This window comes from Sinocyclocheilus anshuiensis, unplaced genomic scaffold, assembly GCF_001515605.1.
Source record: "Sinocyclocheilus anshuiensis isolate Anshui unplaced genomic scaffold, SAMN03320099.WGS_v1.1 scaffold939, whole genome shotgun sequence".
Taxonomy (NCBI): domain Eukaryota; kingdom Metazoa; phylum Chordata; class Actinopteri; order Cypriniformes; family Cyprinidae; genus Sinocyclocheilus; species Sinocyclocheilus anshuiensis.
In genome coordinates this window covers 160,740-177,463 of record NW_015544227.1, presented here as the reverse complement: position 1 = coordinate 177,463, position 16,724 = coordinate 160,740, and the positions used below count along the sequence as shown (strand labels likewise).

The following is a 16,724-nucleotide window of genomic DNA, read 5'->3' as shown; positions in this document are numbered from 1 at the left end:
GGCCATTTGGAAGAGTGTAATTCCATTATAAAGCTGGAAAAACTGTATATACATAATAAGACGGTTAGAGCCACAGCATAATAACAATAGAATTACATCAGAACTTGTCAACATTTTACTTCAGTATTAAACAAACTCTTCTTTTGTCTGGTACTGTCATTCAGGTACAGGTAAATATAATGGTTACATCATCTCTAACTATGTTACAGCTTTAAACTGACATATTGCCCTCTGTGCCACCAGAAGAAGTCTTTACCACGATGATTACATAGCCATAAGACAGAAAGTGAGCTATTTTCCCATGCAAGATGATTGCATTTATTGCAAAATAACCCAAGATTAACAAACACAGTATCAAACTTACATGGCCCAAGAAAAGGAAAGGCAGGAGAAAGGTCAGACCCCTCCACATCCAGGACTGAAACCCCTCTGATCATAAAGCACATGTGAAAACATGTGTTAGCATATAAATCTGCAATAGAATAAGGAAAAAAAGACGAGAAAAGAACACACTACCCACCAACAGTGAGGTCCATGTTGTGTCTTTCTCCAAGAGCTCTAAGTCTATATAAGCAGCCACTCTGGTAATAGTACTGGAGAAACTGAACAAAATCTGAATGGAGAACAAAACAAGAAAATTAAATGATTAAATAAGACAATTAATAAATCATTAATACACTGAAAGTGTTACTAATACTGTAAGGCAGCAGTTCTTACTTATATACATGGAGTAGGACAGGAACTGATTTCTGAACATCTGGTAGAGTTCACCGTCAGGCCTGTGAGACAAATGAACAGTTGACGTACATCTGATATTCACACATTATCTCTCACTCTTTTTCACACTTATTCTGTACTACTGATCCTCAAAAATGACTATGAAGTGTGCTATCCTACTTGAACACATTTCATTTTAAGCATTTAATCAGAATAAATTAATCTGATTAATCTAATACATATTAAAATACTCTTTATTAAAGTGCCAAAGTTTCAAAGATGTAATGCTGTAATATCTCACTGTGTTAAAGAGTTAAGTTGTTCTTACCAGGTCAGCATTACTCCAGAGAGAAATGTTGAGACATAGTGTTGAAACACCCACCAGCCCTTGATCCTGAAACCAAGTATTGAAACTTTACAGTATAGCCTGTAGTACTGCATTAATACATGGCAAGAATTGAGTATTACATACACTGTTTAAAAAAAAAAAATCTTCAAAAAGGAGGTTTTCGCAGTGATGCCATATAACAATCACTTTGAGTTCCCCAAAAATCCATCCAGTGAACACTTCTTATAAAAGAGCATTTTAATTTTTTCCACTATAAAGAACCTTTTGTGCGAGGACTGTGGAAAGGTTCCATGGATCTTTAAGGCTCTTCATGGAACCATAAATGCCAATAAAAAAATCTTTCTTTCTTTCTTTCTTTATTTAGTCAACCTTTATCCTTTATTAGAAGGCAATGTTACATTTATTACAGTTAAAATAACCTTTATTTTTAAGAGTATAATGATATGATTATTCTTACTTGGAGCCGTTATTAATGAGGATGCTCTCTCTTATCGTCAATGTACAATAATACCACACCAACAGGAAGCTGAAAAGTGCATCTACAACCCTGTAAGAACACAAGGGAGCAAAGACAAACGCATAAATTAATTTGGTTATTTCACATGTATTAGTGAAACATGTAGAATTACATATAGTCAATGATTAAAAAACGGCTGTTGCTACATATTTAAAAATGACACTTTTACACTCTCTAGAGCACTATTAGGCTAACCCTCAATTTTTCATATTTAATTGGAATAAACATGTACCTGTAGCTGACCAAAAACCGACAGGTGAATGAGAACAACAAGTGCAGCACAGTCAAGTATAGTTTGAACTTCTCATACTCATCTTTATAGGCAAACCTGTACAATGGAGAAACAGGCAAGAGTCAGACAAATCACATGACGCATGACTCATTAACATGACTGCATTTCATGACACCACATTGTTTAAAGATGATGATCACAAGTTAAGGCTATTGTGGTGTTAGAATTTTTCAGAACATTTTAATCAAATACGACTGTTCAGAGAACTTACTTGGACTGCTTGTTAAGGAGTGTTACGTTAACATTTCCAAGCACAAGAATGAGGTATAACCTGGAACAAGAACAGAGTTATCATCAGGTGCTTGCAGAATCATTGTATGTGTTTGAACAAGGTCAATTACAAATCCACACACCACTATCAATTATTATTGAAATATATACCACACCTTTAGTCTACAGTATTTTAAGGTCACTGAATTAGTAACAGGCAAATACAGATCTGTATGACCTGCTTTGACTTGTAAATGCTTTTAATGTGTATTTTAAATATCTCTCATTTGCATTACTCGTTTTTCTTTGGCAGGAAGGCCTCCATCTCAAAAAAGACGTTTGATCTTTCCTTTATGGAATCTTGGATCTCATCTATTTTATTTACATCTTCTGAACTCGCTACCACTCTGCATCTATGAAAAAAATGAATGAATATAAGATATAGATCAACAACATTTATTTTTAACCAAAGCATATATAACTCATAACTGACTCCTGCAGGGATTCGTTGAGATCCTTTAACTTTTTCCTCTGCCGTGCAATAGAAGAAGAACAGCTGTCCTGCAGTTTCGAAACCTCCTCCAGCTTTTGTTTGTAAAGTCGATGTGTCTCCTGTGCAACAAATATAGACATTAGAAATGTGCAATTGGTCAAAGACGTGAATATAGCAATATCATGAGGAACAGTCATTTTGATATTTTTGGTGTATTTAAAGTCAAAAAAGTTGGTTTAGGATTAAAGTGCTAAGCAGCTAGTGATTAAAGCTGAAGCCTAACTATACAACCAGCTATTCATAGCGATACTTCGAAATATTTGTAAATAAAACAATTATGATGTATATAAAAACATTTAAAGATAGAAGAGTAAGGTCTCATAGTTCAGAGCTGCCCTGCTATCTGATTAGCACTAAAGAAAGAAAGACTCCACACCTGAACTTGTTGATAGTCTTTTTCCAGATCCTCCCATTCTTGTAAACATTCGTTTAAGCCAGTCGGGTATGTAGTCGGGTTAAATAACATTTCCAGAGAGTGTATTTGATGAAAGGTTCCCAGATAAGAGTGAAGAGAATAACGGTCTGTTCTACCGTTGTCGGAGCGCCTCGATATCTTTGACACACATCTGCCATCTGAACCAGAGCCATAGAGAAGAGAGAGAGAGTTGCGACAACTCCGTTCACTCCAATGGACCAGTTTTTTACAGCAATAGGCCTATTTCACAACGTGACGTAGGCAAACCGGAAGTAGGGAAAAATATTTTCCGGTGAAAGCGCTAGCCGAACAATGGCGGAGTCCACTACATTGAAGTCACCCCTTGTATTTGTCACCAGATCACACCAAGCTAAGCCAGTAACCATCAGCTGACCTTGGACTTGCCAATGGTAGGTGTGTGTTTTTCTTAGTTTTGCTTGGCCCCCAACAAATTCAATGTGTGATGCCTCTCCAATGTCTTTCACATCAGGGCACTTAACTTCTACCAGGCCATAGGAAGGTTCTTCATTTGGGTGCACCACTTTGCCATCTGGACTTGCACTAAGGTGTGGAGCATCTGGGTGGATGATGAGACCAGATGGAAGAACATTAACATCAAAAGTCTCAGCTAGGGCTGGGCGATTTGTCAAAACATTTAAAAATCGATTTTTTTTCAGAACATTTGACCGATACTCGATACTGTATTTTATACTTAAACGTCTTAGCTACTAAAGAAGTACTGTGTTGAAGGAACAGACCGAGCAGTGATGCCACAGGACTGCAATGTGACGGAGCATCACTTAACCATTTCTCCTGTTTTTTTCTCCTTCGCTATCTTGCTTTCAGAACAAGAACCACCTGAAGACTCCCTGTAAAGAGCATCAACCTCACAATGAGTCTCTTCACTGGTTTTGGCAAGTCTTTCCCTGCTCTTTGTGTCTTTGTGAAAAAGTGCCAGTTCCCTAGTATGATTACATCACATTTTGTTGGTGTAATCTATAGATTGCTCCTGCTGACTATATCCAGCCTCTTACGAAGACTTCAGATGACCCAACACCTGTGAAGAGATGACGCCAACCCTTGAGAGGACTTCAGATGAAGCTGACTCTGAATAAACATACAACACTGCTACATTTTCCTTGCATTGTAATCAACATGATACAATCATGTAACCATTGCTTTAATATGTTCATTGTTTCTGTATATATTTCATTGTTTCTGAATACATGAGCAAACTATAGTGGAGACTGTTCAAGGACAACATGCTTTATAGTTTATTATAAATGTATAAATCGATTGCTGTAAATAAGTGCATAACAAAAGTCAACATACATAAAATATATGATTAAATGTGTAAAAATGTTTTAAGTTGTTTTAAATTGGAATATACTACAAATATATTTTTTATATATTAATATTTGAGGGGTGCACAAGAATCAAAAACATTAAACAAGATTAGTTTTCACTTAATAAAATATCTTCATTTATTTGGAATTAATTTTCTAAGACAACAAACTTAACATTTACCTTGAGATTAGTAAAACGACAATGAACATTAAGATGTGCTTGAACTTGACTAACATGCAAGTTGTAAGAACACACATATATAATTATATTTATATGGAGAGGCTGAAGTTACCTTGGTAGAAGACCACAATGTCGTTTATATAGCAAACACGGACTTTTACCATGGTAACTTCAGCCTAAAATATGTTAACAAGGCAGGTAAGGATAGCTGACCACATTAATCCTCAAATATTAGCGGATTTTATCTTTTAAAAACAACACTGATATAACTACATATATATACTACGTATACATGTATACATTATTTTATAAATAATGTAAATACATTATTTTATTGTCTACTAATTACGAAAAATCAGTTCTGTCTCTCCAACTCAATGTATTTCAATTGCCCGCTATGAACTTCCTGGAACTATTTGAGGTCTACGTGAACCACGTGACGATCGAGCGTTTTGGACTTCCGTTGACGCAACTCTCTCTTTCTATGGCTCTGATCTGAACGCAGCTTCACAACAAGCGTAGCCAATCAGAGACGGACCCCGCGACATAATGAAACGCCCCTCCCTGCAATCTGACCAATGAGCGCTTTCAAAACAAGACAGCTACGTCAGAGACGCTATAGTCTACTCTACTGACTTCCCACAGACGCCCATAGAGCCAAATATACCAACTTTGAATAACCAGAGTTCAGTGTCAATGTTGAAATTGTAGACAGAACCTCTTATTAGGTCATAGGAATAATGGATTGGCAGAAATTTTTTAAAAGGTTTATTAAAATTACAGCATTCTTATTATACACAGTATATGTGTTAAAGCAACATATACAGTAAAGTGGAAGAAAATGCAGAGTAGTCGTCCTCCTGTCTTATGACATAACCTGTTATTTTTAGTGGCATATATTATCTCAGACAATTATTTTGATGTCTTAAACACTATTTTAGGTAACACTTTACAATAAGGTTCATTATTTAACTACTTTAATTAACATGAACTAAGCATGAACAATACTTAGTTCGACAATTATTTTGATGTCTTAAACACTATTTTAGGTAACACTTTACAATAAGGTTCATTATTTAACTACTTTAATTAACATGAACTAAGCATGAACAATACTTCTACAGCATTTATTATTCTTAGTTAATGTCAACACTTACTAATGCATTATTAAAATCAAAAGTTGTGCTTGATAACATTAGTTAATGCTCTGTGAATTAACATGACACTAACTAACATTAACACTAACAATGAATTTTCATTAACATTTACAAAGATTAATAAACACTGTAATAAATGTATTGTTCATTGTTTGTTCATGTAAGTGAATACATTAACTAACACTAACTAATGGAACCTTATTTGTAAAGTGTTACCCTATTTTGTACATTCTAATATTGTCTAGTGCAGTGGTTCCCAACCCTGGTCCTTGAGGCACCCCAACATTGCACATTTTGCATGTCTCCTTTCTCTGACACTCCAGTTTCAGGTCTTGGAGTCTCTACTAATGAGATGATGACCTGAATCAGGTGTGTTTGATTAAGGAGACATGCAAAACGTGCAGTGTTGGGGTGCCTCCAGGACCAGGGTTGGGAACCACTGGTCTAGTGTGTTTACGGGAAGTAGTTTATTTATAGTTTTTTTAAATATAATTTTTAATTAATATATTAATATTAAATAATCTATGATTCTTTATCATCAGTGACTGTAGAAAATCATTGAATATGAATGTGCACATGATGTTTCTGTTAAATTTTGTTATTGTCAGTATTTGGGTTCAGATATATCTGTCACTCTCTTCCCAAGAGTCTGAAGTTCCCAGTCAGAAAGTTGCTGTACAAATCCTCGATTTGGCCTCATGTTGGCTTTGCACTGCTGAATATGATTCCATGCCTCCTAAAATATTCAGAAATGACAGGTGACAAACATTTTAAAAAAGCATCTGTCAATAACATCAATGCAAACTGCAAATGCAAAAGTAAAAACATTACCTTTAGTGTGTACTTGAGGTGATGCATAAGATATGCCATTGTTACAGCACTGCATCGGCTTACTCCAAGAGTAGAGAATATCAGAACAGAAGAAGTATTGAGATGTGAACCTGAAATGTTTAAAAGACCCACAAACATAATTGAACATCAGATTTCTTTTTCTTTGATTTAGTGTTCATCCACTGGACAAAAAAATCTCCTAGTACTTACCAATAAAAACACACATTCTCTCAAATGAAGCGATCAAATCTGCTTCTGCAGAATCTGCAATTCGGATGTGTAAGACAGTGCAGTTTGCCTTTTTAAACCTAGTTTGCAAAGTTCAGTTCATAGATTAATTTGAGTTTTCAGGCCATGATAAGAATGGACTTTTTTTTTTAAAATACTATGATTACATACAATATATGAATATATATGAGATGGTGGGTTTGGCTCACACTAGACTGCATTCATCAGAGACATTGACAAGTGCATTCATCTTCAGATCTTTAAGGATTTGAAGGTTTGTGGCCTGCCTGTAATCACCCATGTAAAGTTTGCCTGGCAAGATTTCCACAGGATAGGGATTCAAGCTCTCCACTTCCTATGAATATATGTATTTATGATCATTAAATATACAGTGGGTACGGAAAGTATTCAGACCCCCTTAAATCAGCTGGACTCAAATGAAGGTGTAGAACCATCTCAAGGATGATCAGAAGAAATGGACAGCACCTGAGTTGAATATATGAGTGTCACAGCAAAGGGTCTGAATACTTAGGACCATGTGATATTTCAGTTTTTCTTTTTTAATCAATCTGCAAAAATTTAAACAATTCTGTGTTTTTCTGTCAATATGGGGTGCTGTGTGTACATTAATGAGGAAAAAAAATTAACTTAAATGATTTTAGCAAATGGCTGCAATATAACAAAGAGTGAAACATTTAAGGGGGTCTGAATACTTTCCGTACCCACTGTATTTATAAACAGCAAAAAATGTTTAATTTATGATCTATTTAGAATAATACCCTAATATTGTAAAGAATCTTTTGCGTTCTTAGGAAAGGGTAGAGTGCAGAAAACTTCTCATAGCCTCCACTAAGAATCTGAACTGGAAATTGGCTCACTTTTTCTATGCTGTCTGCACAGTCCATAGCTGGACCTATAAGAAAAACATACAGTTAGGAGGTTTTCAGAGGTGTTTTCAGAGTTCAAAATGTTAGAAAAGGTAGTGTCTTACCTGAATCTGACAGAGAATGTGTACTACTGTCATAAACAATGATATACCTCATACTTTCAACCTCAACATCCAAGGGCATAATAAACTTCCCATCAGAATCCTTTGAAAAGCAAGAAAAGCCATTGAAAAGTTATGTTTTTATATTCTACAATGTTCCAAAACCATAAACTTTAGGGGAGAAAAAAAAAACATGAAATTGAAACATACCCATTTTGCATTTCTGGCAGTAATGATGTGGCTGAAGTTATATGATTCTGCTGCACGGGCATCTGAAAAATAGGATTATTGTTACAATTATACTTTCACTTTCACTTTCATTTGTCGGTATTTGAATTAGTACAGTAAATGTACAGCCAGGGATTCAGTTCTAAGGAATAACTTCTTAATTCTTACCAATCAGACAAAGATAGTTGCTCTCTGCAAGCCTTGGTAGATGAGTGTATTGATTTAGGATGTTGTACAGTTCTGATGCCTCACAGAGAACCTTTCCAGCCATTAGTTACAGTTTGAGCACATAAAATGTGGCTGTCTGTATGTTTCTTAACAAAAAAATGTGTTTGACTAAAAATTACAAGTTGGCGCGTCTTGACTTGATACTTATTTTACTTGGCGTTTTGAAATATTACTGCTCCGAAATGTTTCTTAAATCAAACTATACTGATTTATTGTTGTTGCTTACACTGAAATAACACGCTCTACTGCTCACTGATGATTGTTTACGCTCCTGCTATGGTAACAGACAAACCGCTGCAGTGATTGACGCAAACCCTTTCCGTCTTCCTTAACCAATCAAAAGTTAAAACCCGCCCCACCGCGCTTCAGCTGCGCTCCTATTGGAGGGTAAACAATAAGGAACTATTTTCAAAATCAGGCTTACAGCTGTCAGCAGCTGCGGATATGCCTGGATTCAGGGTATGTTGTTACTATTAGCTACTTAAATAAATAAATAATGAATCATTAAACGATGTGTAATTCCTTTCCAGGGCCTCGGCGGTGCCTTTCTGCGGCGGAGGAAGAGAAATGGCAGCAGTCGACGCTGGACCATAAAGAGCAAGAAGCCACTTGGGACTCCTGCCATACCAACGGCCCCTGTGTGAGCAACTGTATCATTTTTATATCCACAAAAACAATGCCTGTAAATACAGTGCTTTCATAAACACTTACAGTATAGTTTAGGATTGTTGTACCACATATCATGTACTTGTCATGTATATACTTATGTGTAAATATCAAAGTATATATATACTTTGATATACTAGATATTAAATACTAGATATTTACATATAATCCACAAGACAAAATAATAACTTCATTTGCTGTAAAAATGTCAGTTATGTAGTATTTTAAAAAAGCATGAACACTTTTTATCCTTATTTTGAAGACTTAAAGGGATTCTTGACCCAAAATGACAAATATTTCATCATGTACTCACCCTTGTGTTGTTCCAAATCTGTATGACTTTCTTCTGTAAAACAGAAAAGAAGATATTTGAAGAATAATGTTGGTGACCAAACCGTTTTGGTGTCCATTGACATCCATTGTATTATATAAACTGAGGCATTTCTCAAAATATGGGTAAACTATCCCTTTAAGACTTTGAAAATAAAAGGCTTATGAGCTAACTGTATATCTACTATATATATACTTAACTTTACTTTCTGGTAATGCTTTCACCCAGTCCAGACAACAAAACAAAGGTGGACACTATGGAGGAGACAAGTGTTCAAACCACTAAACAGCTGTCTTCAACACTAAGTATTGGAGCTCTGTTTTCTGCATTTGGAAGTGTTGTGCAAAAATGCGGAAAGACAATTAATCAAGTAAGTTTTTCTTTTTTTATTAGAGTTCAAAAGAGAAAGAGCTTTCCAATGTCTGACCAGCTTATTTTTTTAGACTTGTTTTGGACTCCTGAATGTCTTCTTTTTCTGGAGAGGCTATTCCGAAAGAGTGGAGTCCCTTCACCTAAAAGTAGAGGAGCTGCAAAGGGAAATAGCACTATTGCATTCCACTTTGAAGGTTAGAACATTTCAGCTGTACTGAAAAGAATGTTCTTTAATTATTTTCATTTCCAGTGCTTGTAAAGTGTATAAAATATTACTTGATAGCTGTATCGAGAAGCCAAGACTGCAGGCGGTCAATGTGAAATGCCTGATGGTGTTCAGCACTCAACACCTCCGCCTGTCTCCCTTCCACCTCCACCACCACCACCTCCTCTTCCTCCTCCTCCTCAAATTCTGTTGACACTTGCTGCTCCGAAAGTGGCCTCAATTCCCCTAAAAACTGCTCAAACTACCTCTGTGAAGGTAAAAGTTTATTTTTCAATTCACTTCACTTTGGTTGTTGAGAAGACAAGTTATGAAGGTTTGCACTATTTTAGGTTTTGCACTAATTTTCCTCCTGTCCCCTAATAGGAGAAACAAAATGGCCCTGTTGCTTTGACTCTTCGAGATCTTCAAGCAGTACGACTAAGAAAAGTGACTGAAGGCCAAAAAACTCAGGCGAGTGACAGATTGTGTCCTCAAAACTTTTCCAATGAATCCTGCATTGAGTCAATATTTATGATGGCATATTTGTTCACAGGTGTCTCCAAAGAGAAGAAGATCACCACTGGTCACACTCGCAGACTTGCAGAAAGTCAGTTTGCGACGCTCTAATTCTGACCTCCCCTTAAAGTCTAGATCAAGCCTTGGCAGGTGAATTTCGGCATAAATAAATGTATTTATTTTACACTTTACTTTAAAGCAATACATTCACATTCATGCTACATCATTTGTGATCTTCTCTGTAGGACTGTCTGTAGGACACCAACCAAAAATCCCATGAATCTTCGGGTACAGCTTCGAAAAGTCAACTTAATGAGGCAAGATCACTTTTACTTTGTATTGTTGGAATCAGAGCCAAGACATGCCTAAAACTACAGACATCACATCTAGCTAAATACTTCTCATTTGCTGTATTCTTAGGAGTCCTGGTGGCACACCGCTGTTTAACAAAGAGAATGCTGTGATAGATTCAAGCATGACCAGAGAGGGTTAGGAAACACGTACCTGGTATGTAAACAGCTTTATCCCAAAATGAATCACAGAATTTATTATTTTAAGGTTCTCTTTGAGACTGCTAGTTTCATTTTATTGAAAGATCATTTTATTTAACAAATAAATCATGAATTTATGGCCTGAAAATTATTTTTCATTCTTTACGGAGTGCTTTAACAAAAGAACTATCACCACTCAAGACTGTCTAAACAAAGATAATTACTGTTTGATATTGCACATTGTGTTTTGCATGGCTAGTCTTGTGTGTGTGTTTTGTTTTGGCCTTATTTTTATATGTATACTGTGACTGTGCTAATAGCTTTGGTTCTCATACTGTCATGTTACTATAGTAACTATTTTAGTGACAGGACTGTATTTCATGTTACTTGCTGCTATGTTATTTTATGTACAGGTGCATCTCAATAAATTAGATGATTGTCTTCTGGACAACTGTCAGATCAGCAGTCTTCCCCATGATTGTGTAGCCTAGTGAACCAAACTGAGAGACCATTTTGAAGGCTCAGGAAACCTTTGCAGGTGTTTTGAGTTGATTAGCTGATTGGCATGTCACCATATTCTAATTTGTTGAGATCGTGAATTGGTGGGTTTTTGTTAAATGTGAGCCAAAATCATCACAATTAAAAGAACCAAAGACTTAAACTACTTCAGTCTGTGTGCACTGAATTTATTTAATACACGAGTTTCACAATTTGAGTTGAATTACTGAAATAAATGAACTTTTCCACAACATTCTAATTTATTGAGATGCACCTGTACTTGTTGCATGTGAAGTGTGCTTCTCGCTCCTTTTATATCAGAACCTGCTTTTTAAGACATGCTAATAACAAATGCAGACTGTATGAAAATTAAATGCACATCAGCATGTGGTTAATATGGTTAATTGTATAATTAGTAGAACTAAATAACTGAACATGCAGTTCAGTGTCACTGTTACTGAATATGACTGTGGAATGTGCAAACTAACTCAGCTGTAAAATATAGTACTTGATACTTTGTTGAAGTCTGTACAGGGGTGAGACAAGTCAGTTATTGGTCAATTCAATAATCCATTGATAGCTTAGGTGTGTGGTAAAACGTGAAGCACAGATAATAAATAGTCCTGTTATTGTGAGACTCAGGATGTTTTATTTTCATGTTTTACTGTATGTTTACTGGTGGGCTTGAGGTGTAACACCCAATTAAATGTTACCGTGTCTTAATGTTTTATTTTAAGGGTCTTTTGCAATATTTGGCTAAAACCACTTTTATTTGTATGTAAAAACAATTGCAATGAATAACAAACTTTTAATAAATATTGGATCTACAGAAAATGTGTAAGTGTTTTTTAATTTCCAGTACAAATGAGTGCATTTAGATGAAGACAAAATAAATGTTCGATTTCTGGCTTAGTATTTAATATTTGGCTTAGTACACATTATTTATATACAATTAAAGTATTTATTAATATATATCCATTATTATTTCTCTATTTAGTTTTTAATTTTTAGTCATTGTAACTTCAGCTTAAACTGGCAGCATTTCTAATTTTCCTTTAATATTTAATCTAATAATTGTATTTTATTTTATTTTACTATTATTTAAATTCTATTATAGTATTCACCAATATTTGGAATGAGCATTTATTCCTATATTTTGTTTTCATCCTAATTTTAGATGCAGTTACTTTATGTGCTTTTTTTAGTTTTTATATTTCTATTTAGCTTTGTGTTTTAGTAATTTTAATATTTCAACCTAATCTTATTTTAGTTTGCTGCTAAGGCAACAATTCAAATTTCCCTTTAAGTTTTATCTAATATTCATATTTTATTTTATTTTAATTACCGAAAACGATTTTTTTTAACAGTCTTAGGTTTGGTGAACAATAACAACCCCGCAGACTTATAAGACTATTACTATTTACATATTACATTTTCCATGCATTTTGTCCGGACATTAACTTGCAGATCAGTGTATCCACCCGGACCCTTCTTTTGCGCTCGCAGAAATGCGGTCATCAAAGCCCCGCCCATTTGTTTCTGTCCAGCAAAAATGGCGGTTCCCATGAATATCAGAGCTCTGTTACAGTCGGAAATAATCGAAGACACCGTGGACAAAGATGAGGGTATTTGCGTATTGGGCATATTTGGGAAAAGCGCAATGCAACCGGGATCAGCTAAAGACTCTCTCATAAACACTTTAGCAGATAAACACGTCTTCTCTCTCTTTGGGAGCGACGACACTGACAGTCCGGGTGGGGGAACATCGATTCATGCGTATTATAATCAGGAGAACCGCGTGCTGTATCTCGTATTAACATCTGTTTTTGACAACCGCCAGCTTATTCGCGCGTGCGAGTCATTGACGGCGGGTTTGGGTCATGCAGAAGCGCACGAGTTTTGGAAAGCAGCAGAGAAGGATCACTGTTTGCAGCTGCTGTATCTCTTCTCGCTGTGCCATGTTCTTTTGCTGGTTCATCCCACATGTTCGTTCGACGTCACGTACGATAGAATGTTCCGCGCTTTGGACGCGCTACGTCAGAAAGCGCTTCCACTGCTGCGCGCTGCGATTAAAGATTCGCCAGTATCTAAAGAATGGAAGTTAAACTGTCGGCCGTGCCCTCCACGTCTGCTGTTCGTGTTCCAGATGAACGGAGCGCTCAGAGTGGGCTCCTCTGGCACGGGTGGGAATGGGACTGATGGCTCTGGAGGGGATAAACCCAAAAAACACTCCCCTAGAAGGCGACTGCAGCATGCTCTGGAAGATCAGATATATCGGATATTCAGGAAAAGTCGTGTATTGACCAACCAGAGTAGTAATTGTCTCTTTACAGTGCCTGCCAACCAAGCTTTTGTATATGTAGTGCCAGGACCAGATGAGGACCCCATCGGCTCTCTTCTGGGGCACCTGCGGTCCAACTGCGTCCTGCGAGAAAGTGAAGGCAGCACGCCTGTGCCCAGGCAAAGGCGGTACCAACAGATGAGGTACTCTAATAGACAGCCCTCTTTCAATGTAGAAAGCAGTCTTTCCTCAGGAGGGCAGCTGGTGGACTGCACTTTAAAAGAGTTCCTTTGGCAGCACGTCGAACTCGTATTGACCAAGAAAGGTTTTGATGACAGTGTAGGTCGCAATCCGCAGCCATCACACTTCGAGTTGCCTACTTATTCCAAATGGGTGCATGTTGCGCACAGACTTTATCAGGTCATGATAGAGAACAGTGAGGATGACGCAGCCGAGATTTCCCTCAAGGTGCAGGGTCAGCTCAAAGTGCTGGAAGGGTTCCTTGATGCAGATGCGAAGTTCTCGGAAAACAGGTGTCAGAAAGCCTTGCCACTGGCTCACAGTGCGTACCAGTCAAACCTTCCCCATAATTACACCACCACAGTGCACAAGAATCAACTGGCGCAGGCACTGCGAGTGTACAGCCAGCATGCGAGGGGAGTCGCCTTTCAAAGATGCGCCTTACAGCTCCACGAGGATTGCTACAAGTTCTGGAGTAACGGCCATCAGCTCTGCGAGGAGCGCAGCCTTACGGATCAGCACTGCGTGCACAAGTTTCATCTGCTGCCAAAGCCAGGTAAAGATCCATGTTTTAAAAGATCTATACAGATCCATTTTTTTCTGTGTGAAGAGCAATTTTTTTTCATGGTATATTGACGAAAAATTTACTTCTTTCTAATTACCTCTGTTTTTTCTTCAAATTTCAGGAGAGAAACCAGAAATGGACCACAACCCGCCTATTCTATACCACAATAGCAGGGGTCGCTCTACAAGTTCCTGTAACTGTGGTAGGAAGCAGTCTCCAAGAGAAGATCCATTTGACATCCAGGCTGCCAACTATGACTTCTATCAAGTCAGTAGCTTGAAGGTTTTTTTCCACCATAAATATTCACTACACAAGCTTTAAATCTGTTCTTCGTCATTCTGTCTTTCATTCTCAGATGCTTGAGGAGAAATGCTGTGGAAAGTTGGACAGGATCAATTTCCCAGTGTTCCAAGCCAGCACACCCGACCCTGCTCCTGCCAGTGATGAGGTGCCCAGACCTAGAGAGGTTCCTCCATCAGGGGAAGCTGATCGTCTAAAGGAGAAAGAGACTAGCACTCACACACCTGGTGATAGCACAAGTTTGAGTCTCGCTCTTAGCTTGGGCCAGTCAACTGACAGCCTTGGAACATATGGTGATGGAGCAGAAGGACAAGAGAAGAGGCCAAGCTTGGTGGACAGACAGCCCTCCACAGTGGAGTATCTCCCCGGGATGCTTCATTCTGGATGCCCGAAGGGACTGTTGCCCAAGTTCTCGAGTTGGTCTCTTGTTAAACTCGGTCCAGCTAAGGCCTACAACAGCCTCACTGGTTTAGAGCAACCTGGATTCCTCCCAGGCTCCGCTTTCCTCTTGCCCTGGGATGTTGTCATTCGGAGCCGATCAGAGGAAGATGTAGGATCGCTTGAGCCTCTGGACGGAGGACCAGCCTCCTGGCCAGCACCGAATAAAGCATCCGCTGGAAAGCGAGGCAGCGCTGGAGGAATCGGACGAGGGCGTAGACGGGATGATGTAGCTCGTGCTTTTGTTGGTTTTGAGTATGAGGACAGCAGAGGGCGCCGCTTCTTTAGTTCTGGCCCTGATAAAATAGTCAAAGTGCTTGGGCAAGGCGGACCAAAGGAACCTGCAACCAGATGCTTGAATTCTGATATGCCTTTATACATTACCTCTCCAGCTCAAGGACGAGGGATCAAGCCACACTATGCTCAGCTGGCTCGTCTTTTTGTCGTCGTCCCTGATGCTCTTCTTGCGATTGTCCTAAACCCACAGGTATAATATGTTAAAAAGTGCAACATCAGTCAATTTTAATCTCAAACTGAAGTATTCACAATGATTGCTACCCACATTTTCTCCATTAAAGTATACTGTTCTGTGCTTCTCTTCTATCCTAGGTCCAGCCAGGTCCCCCTCCCTGTCCTATCTTCCATCCGGAGCAGCCTGAGGTGGTGCTGCCCCCTGATGGACTCTGGGTGCTACGCTTCCCTTATGCCTACGTGACAGATCGTGGACCATGCTACCCTCCGAAGGAGAACCAGCCACTGGCCAACTTCAGGGTGCTGAGAGGCATTCTGCGTGCCAACACGACTAGTTCAACTCCACAGTAACAAAAAACACTCTGCACTTAAAAGCACTGTTGAGATATCTGTAGGACAAGGACATTAAGCATCATTTTGGTGTCACCATGCTTCTTTTCATCTTCTGTGCCGGTTCTTTTTTTAAATCCAAATTCTAGAAATAATTGTGGCTGTAAATACAAGCAATCAAATTAAGGAATGTTGTGTTTATGGTAAATAAATACCTGCATTGAGAAAAACTGACAGTGAAAAATGTCATTATAAAACTATAATATTTTAAACTGAATGTAATTTTTAAATGTTTTAAATGTGTATCCAAAATAGTGTCCACTCTGGATTTTCTGTTTGCTGTTGACTTTTTGAGGTTGATGTTATAAATTATTTTACCTGAGTAAAATAAAATTAAATCTCATAAAATGCTTAAACACTTGTTCATTAGAAAGAATGTAAAAATATCAATCTATTATTGTAGAGGTTTTATATATCAGTCTATTACGGTTTGTATTATGGTTTTACATAAAATAGCTCGTAAAAACGACACAAAGAGGCGCTATTTGGTTATCTGATCTGTCTAAAGTAATTATAAATTGGTACATCTTTGACATTCTCAAGTGAAAAAATACAGAGTGACAACTGTAATATCTTATAGGTACTTCATATTTTCTAAGTTTAAAGTCATTTAAGACTTTTTAGTTTTTATTACTTATCCAACTGGCACATCACAAAGATAACGTTTTTTTTTTTGCCTGCAAATCATCTTAGCTCGCTCATTGGTCCGTCCACTTTTTA

At 37.6% G+C, this 16,724-nt stretch overlaps 4 protein-coding genes across 4 annotated transcripts in view; 2 read left to right on the top strand and 2 right to left on the bottom strand.

Annotated features, from left to right (window-relative positions):
- The window catches only part of LOC107697377 (transmembrane protein 120A-like), a 4,076-nt gene extending 828 nt beyond the window's left edge, over nucleotides 1-3,248 (bottom strand). The window contains exons 1-11 of the mRNA XM_016498153.1: nucleotides 3,015-3,248; nucleotides 2,579-2,697; nucleotides 2,382-2,498; nucleotides 2,087-2,146; nucleotides 1,816-1,911; nucleotides 1,524-1,613; nucleotides 1,046-1,111; nucleotides 718-779; nucleotides 521-613; nucleotides 365-429; nucleotides 4-42 (exon numbers count right to left, since the gene is read on the bottom strand). Coding sequence (XP_016353639.1) covers nucleotides 4-42; nucleotides 365-429; nucleotides 521-613; nucleotides 718-779; nucleotides 1,046-1,111; nucleotides 1,524-1,613; nucleotides 1,816-1,911; nucleotides 2,087-2,146; nucleotides 2,382-2,498; nucleotides 2,579-2,697; nucleotides 3,015-3,104 — 897 coding nt within the window. The 5' untranslated portion in view covers nucleotides 3,105-3,248. The remainder of the gene's footprint in view (nucleotides 1-3; nucleotides 43-364; nucleotides 430-520; nucleotides 614-717; nucleotides 780-1,045; nucleotides 1,112-1,523; nucleotides 1,614-1,815; nucleotides 1,912-2,086; nucleotides 2,147-2,381; nucleotides 2,499-2,578; nucleotides 2,698-3,014) is intronic.
- A 3,093-nt stretch (nucleotides 3,249-6,341) lies between these two features.
- LOC107697376 (serine/threonine/tyrosine-interacting-like protein 1) lies at nucleotides 6,342-8,283 on the bottom strand. The gene is made up of 8 exons (XM_016498152.1): nucleotides 8,181-8,283; nucleotides 7,995-8,056; nucleotides 7,788-7,887; nucleotides 7,576-7,709; nucleotides 7,006-7,151; nucleotides 6,779-6,876; nucleotides 6,569-6,678; nucleotides 6,342-6,473 (listed from the first exon to the last, which is right to left on the bottom strand). The coding sequence occupies exons 1-8, from the start codon at nucleotides 8,281-8,283 to the stop codon at nucleotides 6,342-6,344; spliced, it is 885 nt and encodes a 294-aa protein (XP_016353638.1).
- A 350-nt stretch (nucleotides 8,284-8,633) lies between these two features.
- LOC107697420 (proline-rich protein 11-like) lies at nucleotides 8,634-12,096 on the top strand. The gene is made up of 11 exons (XM_016498191.1): nucleotides 8,634-8,699; nucleotides 8,771-8,880; nucleotides 9,466-9,607; nucleotides 9,681-9,803; nucleotides 9,893-10,090; nucleotides 10,199-10,285; nucleotides 10,368-10,480; nucleotides 10,576-10,647; nucleotides 10,751-10,837; nucleotides 10,990-11,228; nucleotides 11,588-12,096. Exons 1-9 carry the CDS (start codon nucleotides 8,685-8,687, stop codon nucleotides 10,821-10,823), a joined length of 933 nt encoding a protein of 310 aa, XP_016353677.1. The 5' UTR covers nucleotides 8,634-8,684; the 3' UTR covers nucleotides 10,824-10,837; nucleotides 10,990-11,228; nucleotides 11,588-12,096.
- Nucleotides 12,097-12,829: 733 nt separating this feature from the next.
- Nucleotides 12,830-16,174, top strand: LOC107697419 (protein SMG8-like). Its single transcript, XM_016498190.1, has 4 exons — nucleotides 12,830-14,396; nucleotides 14,527-14,672; nucleotides 14,761-15,630; nucleotides 15,753-16,174. The coding sequence occupies exons 1-4, from the start codon at nucleotides 12,872-12,874 to the stop codon at nucleotides 15,963-15,965; spliced, it is 2,754 nt and encodes a 917-aa protein (XP_016353676.1). The 5' UTR covers nucleotides 12,830-12,871; the 3' UTR covers nucleotides 15,966-16,174.
- The last annotated feature ends 550 nt before the right edge of the window (nucleotides 16,175-16,724 follow it).

Coding starts and splice junctions, on each gene's coding strand:
- LOC107697376 (XM_016498152.1), bottom strand. CDS start 8,283: ATGGCTGGAAAGGTTCTCTGTGAGGCATCAGAACTGTACAACATCCTA. Junction 7,888..7,994: donor CTGCCAGAAATGCAAAATGG/GTATGTTTCAAT, acceptor TGCTTTTCAAAG/GATTCTGATGGGAAGTTTAT. Junction 6,877..7,005: donor TCTGATGAATGCAGTCTAGT/GTGAGCCAAACC, acceptor TTTGCAAACTAG/GTTTAAAAAGGCAAACTGCA.
- LOC107697420 (XM_016498191.1), top strand. Junction 10,286..10,367: donor CTGAAGGCCAAAAAACTCAG/GCGAGTGACAGA, acceptor ATTTGTTCACAG/GTGTCTCCAAAGAGAAGAAG. Junction 10,648..10,750: donor CGAAAAGTCAACTTAATGAG/GCAAGATCACTT, acceptor CTGTATTCTTAG/GAGTCCTGGTGGCACACCGC.
- LOC107697419 (XM_016498190.1), top strand. CDS start 12,872: ATGGCGGTTCCCATGAATATCAGAGCTCTGTTACAGTCGGAAATAATC. Junction 14,673..14,760: donor CCAACTATGACTTCTATCAA/GTCAGTAGCTTG, acceptor TTTCATTCTCAG/ATGCTTGAGGAGAAATGCTG. Junction 15,631..15,752: donor CGATTGTCCTAAACCCACAG/GTATAATATGTT, acceptor CTTCTATCCTAG/GTCCAGCCAGGTCCCCCTCC.